The 18687-nt window shown below is 47.4% G+C and overlaps 3 protein-coding genes across 5 annotated transcripts in view; 2 read left to right on the forward strand and 1 right to left on the reverse strand.

Moving 5' to 3' along the window:
* The window catches only part of orion, a 460865-nt gene that overhangs the window by 124258 nt on the left and 317920 nt on the right, over window positions 1–18687 (forward strand). The gene's annotated exons all lie outside the window — the stretch shown is intronic.
* LOC135700812 (uncharacterized) lies at window positions 614–3117 on the forward strand. 3 transcript variants are annotated; one of them, XM_065221470.1, is made up of 4 exons: window positions 614–1491; window positions 1561–2336; window positions 2403–2806; window positions 2947–3117. In XM_065221470.1, the coding sequence occupies exons 1-2, from the start codon at window positions 840–842 to the stop codon at window positions 1869–1871; spliced, it is 963 nt and encodes a 320-aa protein (XP_065077542.1). In that variant the 5' UTR covers window positions 614–839; the 3' UTR covers window positions 1872–2336; window positions 2403–2806; window positions 2947–3117. The 3 variants fall into 3 exon arrangements, with proteins under 3 accessions (XP_065077542.1, XP_065077541.1, XP_065077543.1); XM_065221471.1 differs by having other exon boundaries at window positions 615–1491; window positions 1561–1688; window positions 1747–2336; window positions 2403–3117; XM_065221469.1 differs by having other exon boundaries at window positions 2403–3117.
* Window positions 13921–15500, reverse strand: LOC135700777 (uncharacterized). The gene is made up of 4 exons (XM_065221423.1): window positions 15007–15500; window positions 14418–14948; window positions 14175–14359; window positions 13921–14103 (listed from the first exon to the last, which is right to left on the reverse strand). Exons 1-4 carry the CDS (start codon window positions 15488–15490, stop codon window positions 13921–13923), a joined length of 1383 nt encoding a protein of 460 aa, XP_065077495.1. The 5' UTR covers window positions 15491–15500.

Raw genomic sequence — 18687 nt, forward strand, 5'->3', positions numbered from 1 at the left:
TTAAACGTTACAAATGTTCACATTCTTATTTGTAGGGCCATATCTGATCTGAGTTAGAATAAGAAATAAATCTACAAAATAACCGAGATATCCCAGATTCAAGAGGGCATAGTATATAAGGTATAAACAACTCGATTGTTAGCGACTGAAAGTCAATTTTTATTTGTTATATGCGACAGTTAGAAGATACTGAGAGGTTAGCACATATCATCGGCAAGAGACGTGCGTGTGAGAAAATTTGCGAAAAAATCCAAGGGCACCGGTGGGATTCGAACCCACAATTCCCATTCAGTACACGGGTGCATTGCCAATTATACAACGGTGGACCTATGGTCTACGGATGTATTTGGCTAATGACATATGAGTTTCGAATCCGTGCAGGCCGCCATTACCAAGCGTGGAAAGATGGATTTGATTCTTCTTTTGCTTCACTACCGATAATGCATCCCACTCAAATTTGGGTAGTTTTGAAATAGCTTGTCAACAACAGCTAAAACGGCTTACATCTTTAACTGGACACCATTTCTGTTGGCGAACCTCCTGCTTCCGATGCCTTGCTGTCACAACAACGCAAAAAAAAGCAAGGAATAAAAATCAAAGCCGACAAAACTTTCACCGCGTTGAGTCATCGTTTTTTTTTGTGCTAATCGTAGAAAACAAAAATCGTTAAATTAGTGGAAAATTCTTAATTTTCTGCTAAAATTATAGCTCAGTGTTGTTTCCGAAAGTAAGTACACTACCCAAAACGTGAAAGTTATCCCAGAATTGACATCAATTTCCTGACTGCTTCTTTTGCACCATCTGCGGAGTGAAAACGTTTGGCAAACGTAGCGAACAAGATGGCCTCATCACTGAACCGAATTTTTACCAAAAAAATCGATCCCACCGTCTACGAGTACGAAGCCGAGCAGGAGGAAGACGAGTTTATGGGATTCAGCAGCGGAAGCGAAACGGAGTCGATTTCCGAAAGAGACAGCGATGAAGATGGATCGCTGGTCGGGAAAAGGAGACGCACATCCGGTGGCGTAGCGCCCGCGTCTCGAAAGACAGATGAAGAACGCAAGTTAATGCGAAATCCAACCAGACGACCGAATCCCAAGATTTCCAACCGTAATGCGTTGTTGGCACGGGAAAACCGCCGCCGCAAGAAGGAACATGTCGAACATTTGGAGAAGGAAGTGGATGAGCTGAAGGAATGCAACGGCAGAATCCGGAAGGTGTTGAAGAAAAAGTGCAAATTGGTAGACCAGCTGACGCGAGAGAGAAACTATCTGAAGAGCGTCATTGCAAATAGAACGGGAATAATGGCAGTGTTGAAATCGGTTCAGCGAGCGGGATTACCGATGACTTCCTCTGGATTGAGCTACGTGACGGAACCGATGATGCAACAGCCGCAGCAGCACCAGCGACGGAATGGAAGTAGCAGCGACGAAGGTCTCGGATCTTCACCACATTCAATGCTGACGGACGAGGACAAGTTCAACCCACACGGTACTGTCGACTCGAAGGAGGATCCGCTTTGGTCCAGCTTTTTGATCGAATCCGAATTTTCCTTCCCAGATTTAGGTATGATGGGGGCAGGGCAGGAAGTGCCATTCGAGGAGGAGTTCAGTCGACTGCCCGACGTGGATGAGTTATTGTCGACGATGGCAGGCGGAGATCGATCCAGCAGTAGCAGCAGTGAGCAAGTAATTACCACAGAGCATAACTATTTCGAACACAGTAATCACAGCTCGTTGGAATCAGGTTCCGCAGCGGGAGCGGGCGTTTGCATCCACATCGTTCCCGGGGGACGTGTTTCGGTGGAGTTTTGTGCGTCCTGTGCGCTAAGCTCCCAGCGAGCCTGGCTCGAGGAAGCCGAGGAACGATGAATCAGGTTTAAGTAGAATGTCGGTATCATTTTTTCTATACTTCTATTATTATAAGACACAATCTCACGCATTGTTATTGATAGGAATGCGCTACTTAGAGGGCATGATAGGTCCAACTAGTTTCCGTTCTTTTTTGCTTTTGTTAAGAAGAAGGAAGATCTATTATTAGGGCTACCACATGAATGATTCCTTACCCTTCCTTTTTCTAATTCCCATATATCTACTGTTATTCATTACATTAACATCTCAATAGAACCGCTCAGTATGAGGAGAAAACAAGTTGGAGTAATGACATATAGAATAAAAGCTCAAGATTGCCCATGTCGAAACAGGAAAAAACACGTTATTAGTTAATGTATGTGTTGCATTTTCAGCTGGCTGAAGGGCACAGAAGCGGCTGGAAGAAAGAGGGAGCAACTTCAAGCTAACTGATGCAGATTTTCAACGGCTTTTGTACGGAATAAGGTGGGAGATGAATGCACGAAACCGACAAGCCACCGCTATTTAATCCTTTCTCAATCGCACTTACAGCCGGGCAATAGTGGATCAGCCAACCCCTCGGGATCGCAGCTTGTTCCAATGTGGGACGACAGTTTATCCCTCTTCTCTAGACTCTCGTTTGTTCCCTAAAGAATGTATCGAACCAATGTCTTCGTCATCCGACGAAAGGGTCGCAGCAGTCCAACTCGACGGAGCGGTGAAATGAGAACGTCCCGAATTATGGCAGAGACACTCATTCCACCCGGGGATCGTCGAGTTGGACTCGGCCCTTCCTACCGCTCCTTCACTCTGAAACACGTTGCTCTCATGCCGCTTTCTCTGTGATTGAAACTTGTTCTTTCAGAAAGTTGGCCGTTCAAAAGCTGGAAGACGCCACCAGAGCCAAGCCAGGCCAGAAGCGATCGATACATTGTAACGGCTGTGCCTTCTTTTCGGTAGGTATTCTATTGCCATTATCTCCAACTTGTCCACACATTTGTTGAATAATTTCTATAATATTTTCACCAAACCGAACAAACACAACCAACCGTTAACCGTTAATGAATGAATCAATGTACCTAAATCTCATCACTAGGACGAGAGAAAAGAAAAAAACCAAGAGTCAGAATGTTTTGTTTCTTATGTTATATAAAGAGTAAGTAATCGGATAGGAGATAGAGGTAAGATTTACGTTTTAGGCACTACATACTATTATTGCAGATTATTTAAATGATAAACTACATAACATATATTATTGATAATAAAAGTACAACTCGTACCGTTTTAAAAAGTAAACCTTTTGGTGCAAATTGATGTAGATGGTTGCAAAACAAGTTTGTCATAAAAATGTGGCATATTTACCACATCTACAAGTTTCGTTATCCGAAATTCCCCGTTTGTTTTATCGGTAAATTGACTTTTATAGGCCGTTAACACTTGATGGCTTTGAGCCAAATCAAATTGACTTCCTCATGTAAAAAAAAAATTCGCTCGATTGAAAATAAAGCCTGGATACGATGTTTAAAAACCGGCTATATTAATATGATATCTTTTATGTATTATTAGCTGTCGATACCGATAGCTCTGCCGACATGAAATTGGGGTTTCACCAACCCTTATGGCTCCATAGGGATGACGCAATCATAATAAGGCTTCTCCTCTGCTCTGAGTATGGTCTCCTAATTACCCCGTTTGATAGGGTTCCGGGGCCTTTCTTGTTTTTTGCACTAAGTACACGTGTCGTGCGGTTAAATACACATTACGCGAAACACATTTATTTACGATTAGACTAACATTTATTTTACTACTACTTAACTCTAATCATATGTGTAAAAACTACGTATGGTTCCCCCGATCGAACCGTTTTCACCGGCGAATCGCTAGGCACTAGCGATGAATTTGGGGTTCGCAAGTTCCATCCCGCTCCAACAGATCGATCTCTCGGCCACGATTATTATTATTATTATTTAACTTTATTAGGGAGGCTTTCAGCCTTGGGCTGGTTCGCCTCCAAATCGGCCACGATCTCGATAAGAGATAACGACCGATTATCCTCTCCCGCAGGCCGATCGTAACTCACCACCACATAGCCTATGTGTGTTTGGTAGATGTTGCTGAGATCACCACGCCGTAAACAACGAGCTCCTGTCTATCTTTTCTGAATATAGTGCAGTTGTAGCCAACGACACAAGGGATAGTGGACTGTATGTAAAGATGATGACCATTCCAGGGTTGAAGTGCGAGGGGTTCAAGGTGATTTCCAACATTAGCTATGAATACTATATATCGAAATAAGGATGGGAGTGCTGTATAATTGTTCAAAACTTACTTTTCCATGACATATTTTGAGTGTGTAGGGTCTGGTTAGGCAAGAGTGCCACCTAAACAATTGTACGTTCTTATATATGCCAAATAGTGGATATATTTATAGGAGTTTGCAGATCATATTGCAAGTTCATAACATTACCTTCATAAAGCAGCAATTAAATGCAAATTGAATCTCATCAAAAGTTGTTAACGATTTTTTCAAAATGTCATCAAACCTTTTTTTTTTAACCTAAACAAGATGTAAACAAACATCGCTAAGGCAGCAGCGGTCGCTGAGTTTTATTAGTGAATATACGACGCTCAAAATGTCCCTGCAGATGTCCTCTCGAGAATAGAAGCAATTTGCTTACCGTAATTGACCACAGTGATTTTGTTAGGAAACAGGCAAACGACGAACAATTGCAGAATTGGCAGAGAAACAACCCCGACATCAAAATGCTAAAAAGCTCTCAACTTGGTATGATGCTGGATATATAGAGAGTAGAAAGCGAGCAAAGGTCACACCATTCTCTGCTTGATCGTCAAGCAGTTCAGTTCGGTGTTAGCTCGCTCTCTCGAGTTGTTTGAAAAGTTCGTGGCGATAGTGTTCGCGCTCTCTTTCGCGGTTTGTCGTGCGTGTGTGTGTGCCTCGAAATGGGGAAGCATCGGTCGCGAAGCCCGGCGAAGGTCCAGAACCCCGGTGAAGGAAGCTCCGGTGTGCCTACCTCGAACAGGTTTGCTGTTCTCCCCATGGATGGGAATATCCAGCCAGCTGTGTTGGAAAAACGCAGCAAGAAGAGAAAGAAGAATCGAGGCCAGTCCGATGTCACTGCGACGAACGCCAGCGACATCGGTGATTTCGGCGACGCCATCGGCAACGAAAATTCTGTCGGCCCGAGTGCGGCAAAAGTGAAGCTACCTCCATTGGTAGTGAAAAATGCCCATCTTAACGAGCTCATCGCAGATCTAGCGACGCTGGGCGTTAAAGCCGAATACAAGTTGGGCAGAGTCGGCACCAAGGTGGTGCTCCGTACCAAAGCGGAGTATGACTTGGTCGTCGCCCACCTGAGGACTTCCAAGGTGGAATTCTTCACCCACGACATTCCCGGTGAGAAGCCATTCAAGGTCGTCATTAGGGGCCTACCAAACTTCGACCCGAAGTTTATCGAAGCTGAAATCAGAGACCGGTACAAGCTGGCCCCAAGTGCCGTCTATCGGATGACAAGGAAGGACGAAAATGTGAAGGCGTATCCGGATAGCCTTTTCCTGGTACACTTCCAGAAGGGAACGGTGACGCTCAACGCGCTGAAGACCATCCGCTCCATCAATTCCATCATCGTCCGCTGGGAGCCATACCGTGGCGGCCATCGTGATGTGACTCAGTGCCAACGGTGTCTGAACTTTGGACACGGCACCCGCAACTGCAACATTAAGCCACGCTGTGGCAATTGCGCTCAAGACCACGCCACTTCCGACTGCCCTGCGGATGGAGCCGTGGCGTTAAAATGCGCCAACTGTGGTGGTGCTCACCAAGGTTCGGACTGACAGTGCTCCAAACGCGAGGACTTCAAACGCATCCGAAAACAGGCGGCAACTAACAACCAACCAGGACGCAAGAAGGACAAAGTCCCGGCATTTCGGACGGAGGATTTCCCGCCTCTTCGTGCTCCTCAGCAAAGGCAAGAGAATTCGCGGGTGCATTCCGCTCAAGCAACTTCTGGTGATTCTGCTGGCCAAAGCTCTCCATCCCCCCTGGATTCTGGAGACAACCACCAGCGCAAAACAACAACCCCGATCTGTTCTCAGCGGATGAACTGATGGAAATTTTCGTCAACATGTCCGGTGCTCTTCGTAAGTGCCGCAATAAACCCGAACAGATCCAAGTGCTCGGTAAGTTCATCATCCAGTATGGTGTCTAAACCGCTAACCATCGCTACCTGGAACGCTTGCTATGTAAAAGCAAAACAGATTGAGCTTGCCGACTTCCTCCGCAAGTATAGCATCGACGTGGGTCTTCTAACCGAAACCCACCTAAAGTCCGGTGACAGCTTCTGGTTGCCTGACCACAACATTATCCGGCTTGATCGCACCAGCTCCAGGAGGGGGGGGGGGGGGTGGTGTAGCGGTCATCGTCAGAAAGGGAATCAAGTTTTGCACTCTGCCCCACATCCGCACTTCTATCATCGAGGCCATTAGTGTGGAGGTGGAATCACCAACTGGAAACGTCCGGTTTGTCGCTGTTTACTGCCCACGCCAGTGCACCGCCAGCAATGGTCTAGGAACTCAATTCAAGAACGACCTGACCGCCATCACCCGTACTAGCTCCCGATTCATCGTTGGGGGTGACCTGAATGCCCGCCATGAAGCTTGGCGGAACTACCAGAGGAACCGGAACGGATGTCTATTGTTCGACCACGCACAACATGGACTGTACACTGTGCAATTTCCAGACGAACCAACTTTCATGTCTCCGGTGGGAAATCCCTCCACGCTGGACTTTTTCCTGTCAAACATCGGACTATCCAAGCCGGAGGCGCACAACGATCTCAGCTCCGACCACCAACCGGTGGTGACTGAAGTCGGTGTCAACGTGGTTCCTGCTAGAAGCTGCCTGCGTAAAGACTACCACCATGTCAACTGGGTGCAGTACGGACGAATGGTGGACAGCAACACCGAAGAAAATCCACTGCTCGACACTGTAGCTGACATCGACCGGGCGTTGGAAGGACTCCAACAGGCCATATCGGTGGCTGACGAGGCGTGTGTTCGACAAGTTCCTGTGAGGGATAAGTTTGTTGCTATTGATTCCCACACCCAATTACTTATTCGGTTGAGAAATGTTCGTAGACGCCAGTTTCAGAGGACTGGAGATCTGGGCAAAAAACGTGAAGTGACCGATCTGAACAGGCAGATTGCTTCCAGAATGGACTCACTCCGAAATGAAAGTTTCGGGCGTGTTGTCCAGAATCTGGACGACCGCTCCAGACCATTCTGGAAGGTAGCCAAGGTCCTGAAAAATCATCCCAAGCCCGTTCCACCTCTCAAAGTCGAAAATGATGACGATCGGCTTTTAATCACCCCACAGGAGAAAGCAAATGCGATCGGCGAGCATGTCGCTTCATCGCATTTGCTTGGCTCGAATATCCAAAGTCCGCTCGATGATCAGGTTGCGCAATGCGTTCAAAACCTAGATGTCTCCCCTTGTGTCGTGCCTCCGGCGGATATGATTACAGTACAACATATTTGCTCAGCGCTGAAATGCACCAAGAACATGAAGGCTCCCGGGTTTGACGGTATATTTAACTTGATCTTGAAGAGACTCAGCATGAAAGTGCAGTCTCTTCTAACCGCTATCTTCAACAGATGTTTGGAACTGCACTACTTTCCAATTGTTCGTTCTGGGAAGGCACTTTCCCTTTCGGCAGTGGACTGTATCGGCAATGATTGGTGGAGGAGGCAAGCGTCGATCTAAATCAAACTCTTTGAGCTCTGAAAAGAGCTGGGGGTGGGGTTCAACGCTTGCTCCGAACCAGGGATGCTTGCTGGGTAATTATTCAAACGGCGAACGGCTACGCTAGTAACTACTTTATTTCTCTACTGCTTTTGTTTACAAAGGTTTGCTTTCTTCTGCTGCTTGCTGATGCTTACTCTTGGCCGGTCAAAAGGTAACTGATTATCAGTTTGCTTTTAGTTTAAATGATCTTTATTTCAGTTTAACTTGGACGATTACCATATAAATTTTTTTTACTAAGTGATTTAATTGCTTTCTTCATCTTTAGGTATGGGCAAAATTCAAAATTTGTTTTACAGAATTAGTCCTAGACTTAGTACACGGTCGACCACCTTGGTGGGATTGGTTTGTTTTGTTTTTAGAATTTGAAGAGAAACTACTTAATACTACTATTTACAGCTTAAAACTAACCTACTCTACTATATACACTTAACCTACTATGTACAAATTGCTTATTAAAGCATGTTCAGAAAGATTGCATTTTTGAATACATTTGGTTGTCATATCATCAATTTTGGAATCTACTTTGGGAATTTCTGCCTCTTGATGGAGGTCTGCTATTCTTGTGTCGAATGGACGATCTAGGATCATCCTCAACACTCTATTCTGTGCAACCTGGATTTTGTTCCTGTGGGTCTGAGCGCACGATTCCCACACCGGGGCGGCATATAAGATCGCGGGGGCTATGATCTGTTTGTAAACAGCCAGTTTGTTTTGCCTTGAGAGGCGGGATCTGCGGCAAATGAGCGGATACAAACACCTAACCAAGGCGGAGCACTTAACTAGGGTTTTCTCTATGTGCGAGCGGAACAGGAGCTTCTCATCGAACAACATCCCGAGATAAGTAACATCAGTGGACCACTCGACCCTTGTACCATCCATTATTACGGTACAGGAGACGGTTTAAGTTTTGGTGATTGTCTGTGAAGGAACATGATCGCTTGGGTTTTCGAGGCGTTGATTTTGATTTTCCACGTGGTGGCATAATCAGTAAAGGTGTCAAGGCATCGTTGGAGCTTGTTCGTAATTTCACGAGGCATCCTACCCTTGACGGCTATCGCGGTGTCATCTGCAAACAGAAAGAACACGCAACCGTCTCCTAGAGGAGGGATGTCCGACGTGTAGATGCTGTAAAGCAGTGGTCCCAGCAGACTCCCTTGCGGAACACCTGCTGGGATCGGAAATTGTCCCGAAAGGGAACTATTCAACGACACCCTGAACGACCTTTGCTGGAGATAGTTACGGGTGATTTTCACAAGGTATGGTGGAAAGTTGGAGTTACAAAGCTTGTATATAAGTCCGTCGTGCCAGACATTGCCAAACGCCTTTTCGACGTCTAACAAGGCCATGGCTGTGGACTTGGATACAGCTTTGTTACTTCGGATGTTATTCATCACCCGCACTAGCTGATGATTGGTGGAATGCCCCTTGCGGAACCCGAACTGTTCCGGAAGAAGAATGTCATGTTCCTCCACAAACTTGTTTAGTCGGCTGAGGATCAATTTTTCGAACAGCTTGCTCAGCGCTGAGAGCAGGCTAATCGGTCTGTAGCTTGACGGTAGTGAAGGGTCTTTCCCAGGTTTGCGGATCGGGATGATTTTTGCCACCTTCCAGATGCTTGGAAAGTAGTGCAGCTCCAAGCATCTGTTGAGGATGGCAGCCAGCAGCGAGTGGACCCTCGGGCTGAGATTTTTCAACGCTAGGTTGAATATTCCGTCAAACCCGGGAGCCTTCATGTTTTTACTATATTTCAGCGCTGAGCAAATTTGTTCCTCTATAATCCGTTCTTCTGGAGGTACGGCACAAGGGGAGGTATCTAACGTCTGGACGCACTGCACAACCTGGTTCTCGAGTGGACTTGGGATTGTAGAGCCAAGCAAATGCGACTGGGCAATGTGCTCCCCAATTGCATTGGCCTTCTCTTCGTTGGTGATAAGCCGTTCGTCATTGACTCTAAGTGGTGGAATGGGCTTGGGGTGAGACTTCAGCACCTTGGCAACCTTCCAGAATGGTCTGGAACGGTCGTCCAGGTTCTGAACGAGCCGCCCGAAACTCTCGTTCCGGATTGAGATCATTCTGGAAGCGATCTGCCGATTCAGATCGACCATTTCGCATTTACACTGCAGATCCCCAGTCCGCTGAAACTGGCGTCTACGAACATTTCTGAGCCGAATCAAGAGTTTGGTGTGGGAATCAATTGCTTGAAACTTACCCCTCACAGGAACTCGTCGAACGCACTCTTCGTCAGCCATGGATATGGCTTGATGGAGACCCTCCAGGGCCCGGTCGATGTCCTCCACTGTGTCGAGCGGTGGGTTGTCGTCGATGTGGCGGTCGACCACGCGTCGAAACTGGACCCAGTTGACTCGATGGTAGTCCTTCCGCTGGCACGGTGCAGGGGCCACATTGTAGCCCAGCTCGGTCAGCACCGGTTGGTGGTCCGAACTCAGGTCGTTGACGGCAACCGGCTTGGCTAATCTGGTGTTTGCCAAGAACAGGTCCAGCGTCGATGGGTTGCCCGTCGGTGATGTGAAGGTTGGTTCGTCCGGAAACCAGACGGAATAGAGACCATGCTGGGAATGGTCGAATAGCAGGCGGCCGTTCTGGTTCTGCTGGTAGTTCCGCCAGGCCTCGTGCCGGGCGTTCAGGTCCCCTCCGATTACGAAGCGGGCATTGGTGCGGGTTATGATGGCAAGGTCGTTCTTGAACTGCTGTGCTGTACCATTGCTAACGGTACATTGCCGGGGGCAGTAGACAACGATGAACCGGACGTTTCCGGTCGATGTTTCCACCTCAACGCCGACGGCCTCGATGATGGAAGTGCGGTAGTGGGGTAGGGTGCAGTACTTGATGCCTTTCTTGATGATGACCGCGACACCGCCCCCCCTGGAGCTGGTGCGATCAAGCCGGACAATGCTGTGGTCGGGCAGCCAGAAGCTGTCACCGGTCTTGAGGTGGGTCTCGGTGAGAAGGCCCACGTCGATGTCGTGCTTGCGGAGGAAGTCTGCAAGCTCAATGTTTTTCGCCCCTACGGAGCGAGCGTTCCAGTTGGCAATCTTTATGGGTTCACGGTCCATAATTAGCGACGAAGGAGATGATAGCTTGGAGCTGTTGTGTTCTTGTTGCGCAGGTGCGCTTGATGATGATGGTCTGGGCCAACAGTGTGACGATCTCATCCGTTGACAGCGGAGAATCGTCTGTAGCTTCACCGGTTGTACCGGCCAATCCCGGAGCAGGGGGATCCGTCGATGGCCCGGAGGCTTGACCGGGTACTGCAGCGGCAGCCAACTGGGCAGAAGCCAACTGTTGGTTGAGCGGGAGCGGCGGCAACACTGGAATTGGCCGTGATTGGACCGGTGATAACGGAGGAAAGTTCTGCGCGTTGTTTTCTGGAACCTTCTTGCGACCGGGCTGGCTGTTGGACGAGGCTTTCTTCCGGATCTCGGCGTATTCGGCCCGCTTCGGACAGGCCTTACTCGTGGCCTTGTGGGCGGCACCGCAGTTGGCGCATGTGGGAGTGGCTTCCTCGATGCTGTCGCAGTTGTCGATCTTGTGGTTTTTGCCGCATTTGATGCAGCGGCTGGCCATGCGGCAATTCCTGGTGCCGTGCCCGAACAATAGGCAGTTCGAGCACTGAGTGACGCCACGGTGGGTCGGCTTATACCGCTCCCACTTCACTACGATGTGGAACAGTGTGCGTGTCGTCTGGAGATCCTTCACGGTTGTGGAGTTCTTCTCCAGATGGACCAGGTAGAGCTGGTCACGATACTTGATGGCCTTGCTGTGGGTCATCTTGTGGACTTCGACCGGCTTGAGGCCGTTCGCCTTAATCGCGTCCATTAAGGTGGTGGTGTCCATGTCGTGGAGCCCGCGCAGCACCACTTTCAGCGGCTTGGTGGCCTCGATGTCGTGGGAGAAGTACTCCAGCTTCATCCTGTCCAAGAGGGCCTGAACTGCGTTGAAGTGTTTTTCGGCCGGGACCATCAGTTTGTAGCCTTCCGTGCACCGTTGAATGGTGCAGCGAAGGCCCTGCTTAATGTAGAAATCCAGCTGCTCCCATAGCCCGGGAGGGAAGCCCTTCACATAGAAGGGTGGCAACTTAACTTTTTTCGGCACCGTCTCAGGGTCCGACTGCGGCTGGGCTCCGTTCTGCAGGGCCGAGAACGGATTGTTGCTCAGCAGCTTTTTTGCTGCTGATGCGGTGGCGCTACTGTCTTCAGGTCTGGGTCGTTTAGTTCCGGGAGGCCCCGGCTGCGGGTCCGCAACGCCTGTCGGGATGGGCAATGGGGTTTTCTTCTGCTTCTTCTGGGCTGGCTCGGTGGTCGCGCCGTCTCCTGGGAGAGTCTGTTTTCCCGGTAAACCGGCACTCGCGTTACCGCGCGATTTCTTACCCATGGCTGGGTCAGCGAGAGCGTCACTACACAACGCGGAGCTAATTTGACTTGCGAACGAACGAACGAAACTAGAGAGAATTCAAATCGACTGAACTGCTCAACAGTCTGGCAGCGAATGATTATCAGTTTGCCTAATGGGTGCCACTTTTATAGGAGCGCGCTGTCTGCGCATGGTGATATGGACGTCGCTGATTGGTTAGTGTTGTTTGTCGCTGTTCGTCAGCGGCGATTGTCAAGATGGTTGGTTCACTTTCGGCGGAGACGGAACACCAAGCATCTGGAAAATTGCAAAAATCATACCAATCCGCAAACCCGGTAAGGATCCAACATTGTCTTCAAGCTACAGACCAATCAGCCTCCTTTCAGCGCTGAGCAAATTGTTCGAGAAACTCATTCTCAATCGTTTGCTCAAGTTTGTCGAGGAAAATAACATTCTCCTTCCGGAACAGTTTGGATTCAGAAAGGGGCACGGGTGATGAATAACATCCGAAGTAACAAAGCTGTATCCAAGTCCACAGCCATGGCCTTGTTAGACGTTGAGAAAGTGTTTGACAATGTTTGGCATGATGGACTTGTGTACAAGCTTTGTAACTTCAACTTTCTTTTACATCTGGTTAAAATCACCCGTAACTACCTCCAGCAAAGGTCGTTTAAGGTATCGTTGAATGGTTGTCTTTCAGACACGTTTTCCATCCCAGCAGGAGTCCCGCAAGGCAGTCTGCTGGGCCCCTTGCTTTACAGCATTTATACTTCCGACATTCCTCCCCTCGGTGACGGTTGCGTGTTTTTCCTGTTCGCAGATGATACCGCAATAGCCGTCAAAGGAAGGATGCCTCGCGAAATAACGAACAAACTTCAACGATGCCTTATCGCCTTTGCTGATTATGCCACCACGTGGAAAATCAAAATCAATGCCTCCAAAACACAAGCGATCATGTTCCTCCATCGGCAATCGCCCAAACTAAAACCAGCTCCATCTTGTACTGTAATCATGGATGGCATAAGGGTTGAGTGGTCTGCCGAAGTAACCTATCTCGGGATGTTGTTTGATGAAAAGCTCCTCTTCCGTTCGCATGTAGAGAAAACAGTAGTCAAGTGTTCTGCCTTGGTTAGGTGTCTGTATCCGCTGATTTGCCGCAGATCCCGCCTCTCAAGGGTGAACAAACTGGCCGTCTACAAACAAATCATAGCACCTGCGATCCTCTACGCAGCTCCGGTGTGGGAATCATGTGCACAGACTCACAGGAACAAAATCCAGGTCGCTCAGAATAGAGTGCTGAGGATGGTACTTGATCGTCCTTTTGACACTAGAATAACAAATTTACACGAAGAGACAGGCATTGCCAAAATAGATTTCAGAATTAACGAAATTAAGACTAAATTTGCACAAAAATGTAATTTATCAGAACATGCTTTGATAAGCAATTTGTATATAGTAGATTAGGTGTATATAGTAGTTGTAGGTTAGTTGTAGTTGTAAATAGTAGTTATAAGTAGTCTCCTTTTTCAAATTTTAAAACAAACCAATCCCACCAAGGTGGTCATTCTCTAAAACAGGCCTGATAGGACTAGGAACTGTAATTAATAATAATTGAAATTTCACAGGAACTAAAGTTGAAAAGACGCATCTGTGTCACTTGATAAGTTATACATGTAAACCACACTAATTCAAGAAATATAGATCATTTAAAGTCAAAAAAGAGCAAAGGTCAATTTTGAGGAAGGCACGAATCGGGTTAATCATCCCTTTAACCAAACCCCCCGGTCAGAGTTAATCCATTTTGCAGATCAAGGGTCAGTATTAAAAGTTAATCCGAGTTGGAGCTGACCGCCATATGTGTATTTTCATTACTCATATTCACGTAAATTTATAATCATTGATTGCGCTCAACACATGCAGATCCTGCTTCCAAAGCTCATCCTGTCCATCGGCGTCCCGTTTGCTTCGGTTGACTATTTTCAACGTGGCCGCATTGACCCCATTCAAGCCGGCCAGCGTATTGTACGTGTAGTGTTTCGCTTTGATTGTGTTGATAACTTGCTGAAAATTGCAATAGACTTGTAAGTATCCCCACCGACGACCGACATTGGTGAACTACTAGGCACACTTACCAAAACCAACTTGATGAGAAACACGGCAAACGTGAGAAAGGAAATCGTCAGCAGAGCCGCTTCCGCCGACGGGAAATCCATTCCACCGTGACCGCCATCGCCGTACTCCATCCAACCACCACGCTTGACGCGGCGATTGCCCTTATCCGTGTTTGGATCGCGCCACAGAGTGGACATTCTTCTTTCTGAAAATGCAAGGAATGGTTTTTAGAAGTTCTGCCCACCCCTACCAAGCAAGCATACCGATGCTCAGAAGCAGCTGATCCTTCAACTCCTGCAGCACCTTAATCTTGTCGCCGATGTTCTTGGCAGTTCGTTGCATAAACTTATCCTGCATTGTCTTCAAAAAACTTACGAAACCGGACAAACCGCCTTCGTTTTCCGAGTCCACCGGACGAAAACGCCTCCTCGGTGGAATGACCTTCACGATAGTCACCCGTCCCGGTGATACCGGCCGTCGTCTGCGCTTGATTACGGTCACATTCTTGAACGAACTAGCCAAATCCGGACGCTGTTCGTCGTAGTCGTCAAAGTCGTTGAACCGATCCGAGGGCTTCTCGCTTGTCTGCGGTGCTGGTGCATTGAGGTCTTTCTCTTCGGAGCTTGGCCCACCGGCAGGATCTTCATCTTCGTCTTCTTCGGTGGACGATGCATCGACGGGGATTTCGATACGATCGTGAATGGTTTGAACTGGCTCGATCGATTCTTCCTGGTACTTGTTACTCATCGGATGACGATCGGACGAATCCATCGGAGACAGTCGGTGCCGGTTGGCTAAGCAAATGGATTGATTATTGAATACTTTCTTCACAGGGGAACCGTTTCAAATTACCCGTTACGAACTGAAGCTCATCCTTTGCGGATGCCCATCCCAGTTTGGTTGACACATTCACCCGCGGATACTCGTAGATTCGTTTCTGAAAATGTGAATACTTGTCAGCCGCACTGCTGATCGGACCTTCCGTGGTGGTCGAACTCCGAACGAATTCCTCGAAATCCACCAAGTTGCTTATCCGCACAGGAGACAACGTGACATGGTTCACCACCAAAGACGGTTCTGTTTCTTCTTCATCTTCTTCGGAATCGCCATCATCGGCCGCAACGGCGACAGAAGAAGGCGGATGCAGCACATGGCTCATGAAGTTCGAATCCGCTATGAACGACGGATGATTGATGTTCTTCCGGATGAGGGTGCTCTTCTGGGTGGTGGTCGTCGAGGGCTGCAAAAATGGTATCTCGACCCAATCGCCGGCAATGGAATCCCAAACCGACGCTGCCAGGAAGAGAATCTGGAAGCAGACCGAACGACCAAACATCTCGGCTCGGTGGTAATGCGACGACGACTAACGACGTGTCTGCTGAAGTTGGCAAATTTTCCAACTGCATCGAGCGGAAGATGCATGATTTCGGGGGTAACGAAGCGTGAACTAACTGCGCTTGCATGTTGCATCTCCTCGGCGGAGGGATGCATTTTGCCTTTGGTAAGTGACACAAATTATACGCTTTGAACCAGATGAGCACGCTGGGGACACATTTGTGCTGCTGCTGTGGGGGTAATTTCGATGTTCACCATCCAGAAAAATTGGATTTTATGGTGGAGAGAGCTAACGCATTGAAGGTAGGTATCTACATTGTATTTGCTTAGGTTTGGATTTCTCTGGAATTGCAAACGATTCTAACCTTATTTTTTTATTTTTAGCAACAGATCGGACACGTGGTGAACCACACGGAATACGAAACCGGCAAAGGTAATTATTTCTACGCTTCTTTCCTTTGAGAAAAAAAGCTGGGTGTGTAGCTAATTACATTTATTATCCTGCCGTGTTTTTTTAGTCAGGGGAACGTAGCGACGTGCAAGCAACAGAAGTGAAATACTCGTAAGCTTCTAAATGAAATTTCTTAACCTTTGCGTGCCTAACGTCTAAATTTGCATAGACTTCAATTTGCTCTAAAAACATATGGTCATTGTCTTTCTGTAAAACAGTTGCATTTTGTCGGGAATCTATTCAAGTTTTTGAATCCGTTTGAAAACATTAGAAGCAATACTTGGTTCCGGAGTTATTCCGATTTCCATCGGGGTCACTCTGGGACGATATTCGGCTTTACTGTTCTGTAATAATTATACACACGGTGAACATAATATTTTCTCTATCAAATGATGTAATTGAAGCAATACCGGCTATACCGATGATCCGTGAGCACATTGGGCATCCCGGAAAAATTTCGGTTCCCCCGAGGTAGTCGCCAATTTTCAACAAGAACCAAAACCCGTCATGCGACATCAAACTTCATGAATTAAAAAACCAACTTGGCCGGTAATGACCTTATTGACAGTCAACGGTCTCATTAGCCCTCCCGGGCATGTTATGGTTCCCCCAGAAATGTAACGGTGCCCCCGAGGCAATGGCCTATTCTTGACAATAACCGAAACCCGTCGTGCGACACATTAAACGTCTTGATTTGGTAGAACTCGGCCAGTAACGGCCTTATTGAGAGTTCAAATTTCTCGACAACCACTGAACCTAATTGGAATTGTTAAAATTAACGGGTTATCTGATGACCACTTGGAGGCTAAGGGAATCAAAGGATTTGTTGACTGGACGAGGGTTCGTGGATTTGCCAGTCCCTTGTCACGTGATTACAGATGGCCATCTGGTCATTTTTTCTTCCAAAGGTCTTCAATAAAGCTGATTCAGCCTGCTGCAACAAACCATCAGGCAGAACTTTACAACCGGTAAAGTATCTGCAGACATTCGTAATCCTTGCACCGATGGATCAGTGTATCACATGTATCACTCGTGCCGCAGTTTATGATTAAGACCGAGGAAAAGCGGGAAATTCCGATGGAAGTGTACCTGTCAACGCACGTGCAGCATCCGAACATTGGCAACATCTTCGATTATTGGTTCCAAAACGACAAGTTCTTCCAGGTTGTGCTGGAAATCCACGGCTCCGGGATGGATCTGTTCGAGTTTATCGATCGAAGACCCGTGATGACGGAGAAGCTGGGTTGTTGGATCTTTCGACAGATTGCTAATGCGGTTGCTTTCCTACACTCGGGACATCAAGACGAGAACGTTATCATTGATCAAAATTTCCATATCAAGCTGATTGACATCGGATCGGTGACGTTCGTACAGGAAGGGCAACTTTTTGCGGCACGACCGAGTACTGCAGTCCAAAACTGTTGGCAGGTTACCGTGAAATGTGGAATCTCGGTGTGACACTGTACGTGTTGATGTTCTTCGAGAACCCATTCGTGGACGTTGAGTTCCTGCAATCTGAACTGGTCATTCCGCACGAAATCAGTGCAGAATTGGAGTACGTGTTGCTTTCGCTGTTGGACAAGAATCTCAAAATTAGAATCACCATCCAGGATCTACTGGAGACGGAATGGATGATGCAGGAAATCAATTCTTCACAGGTTAATATGGCCAAAATCGTCCCCTGCGAACCGTACGAAACCAATCCGTAGAAGTGCTACGTAGATACGAATATCTGCTCCAGCCACGTCGCCGTACAGCCTTTCGATGGATGACGATGAGCATGCGCAAATGGATGATTCGTTCATGAATCCCGACCTCCCGACGAGATGCTGGACGATGATATTTGTCCTCTGTCGCACTTTCACAATATTATATCGGTTAAAACTTTTTTTTACGTAGGACTACGTCTTTCATTTCTATACTGGGGATACACTTTGTGAAAACCGAAAATGGAACATGAAACAAAATTATGAAAGATTTTGAACATTAATAACTCAGCTGCTTCTGGACCAATTTCAATAATTTTATCACCAATCAATCAGAAATATTTCTACGCATCTATAGATATTCGACTGATGATTGTTAACGAGAAGCTATTGAAAAAATGGTAATGTCAAGCATTGTCCAATGTACAAATAAAAAGTGTTCTTCCCAAACCCAGTTCTCATAATCGAGTACCACTTGGTTGCACATCATTCTGCTTTAACCTGAAAAGATATAAAACAGCGCTGCTGTATGGCAACAGCTCACAGTCCGATGATACGAGCGGACGCGACGATGTGACCGCGACGAACGCCAGCGACATTGGTGATTTCGGCGACGCCGTCGAAGCCGAGAATTCTGCTGGCCCGAGTGCGTCGAAAGTCAAGCTTCCTCCACTGGTGGTGAAGGTAAAGGGTGTCCACGATGAAATTGCCACACTATGAAATTGCTCTAACTTTTTAACCGTTGGGTAGAATTTAATGAAAATTTGGGTGGATTTAGTTCATAGTGCATTATTTACATCCTGCAAGTTTTTTTTTCCTGTGATCAAAACTCGCGGAAATGGAGTCGAAAGAACAGCTCGTGCGTGATAAAATCTTGCGCATTCATCACGAGAACAAGGATCTCTCGCATCGTTCCATCGCTAAAACGTTGGGAATCGCGAATTCCACGGTGTCGCGAGTGATTAAGCGGTTCGAGGAACGGTTGACCACCGATCGGAAGCCCAGAAGTGAAGGAAAAAGTATTCCGTACAACACCAAAAA

Source organism: Ochlerotatus camptorhynchus, unplaced genomic scaffold (genome assembly GCF_037179485.1).
Source record: "Ochlerotatus camptorhynchus isolate MF236.1 unplaced genomic scaffold, CSIRO-AGI_Acam_v1.1 ptg000142l, whole genome shotgun sequence".
NCBI classification, from domain to species: domain Eukaryota; kingdom Metazoa; phylum Arthropoda; class Insecta; order Diptera; family Culicidae; genus Ochlerotatus; species Ochlerotatus camptorhynchus.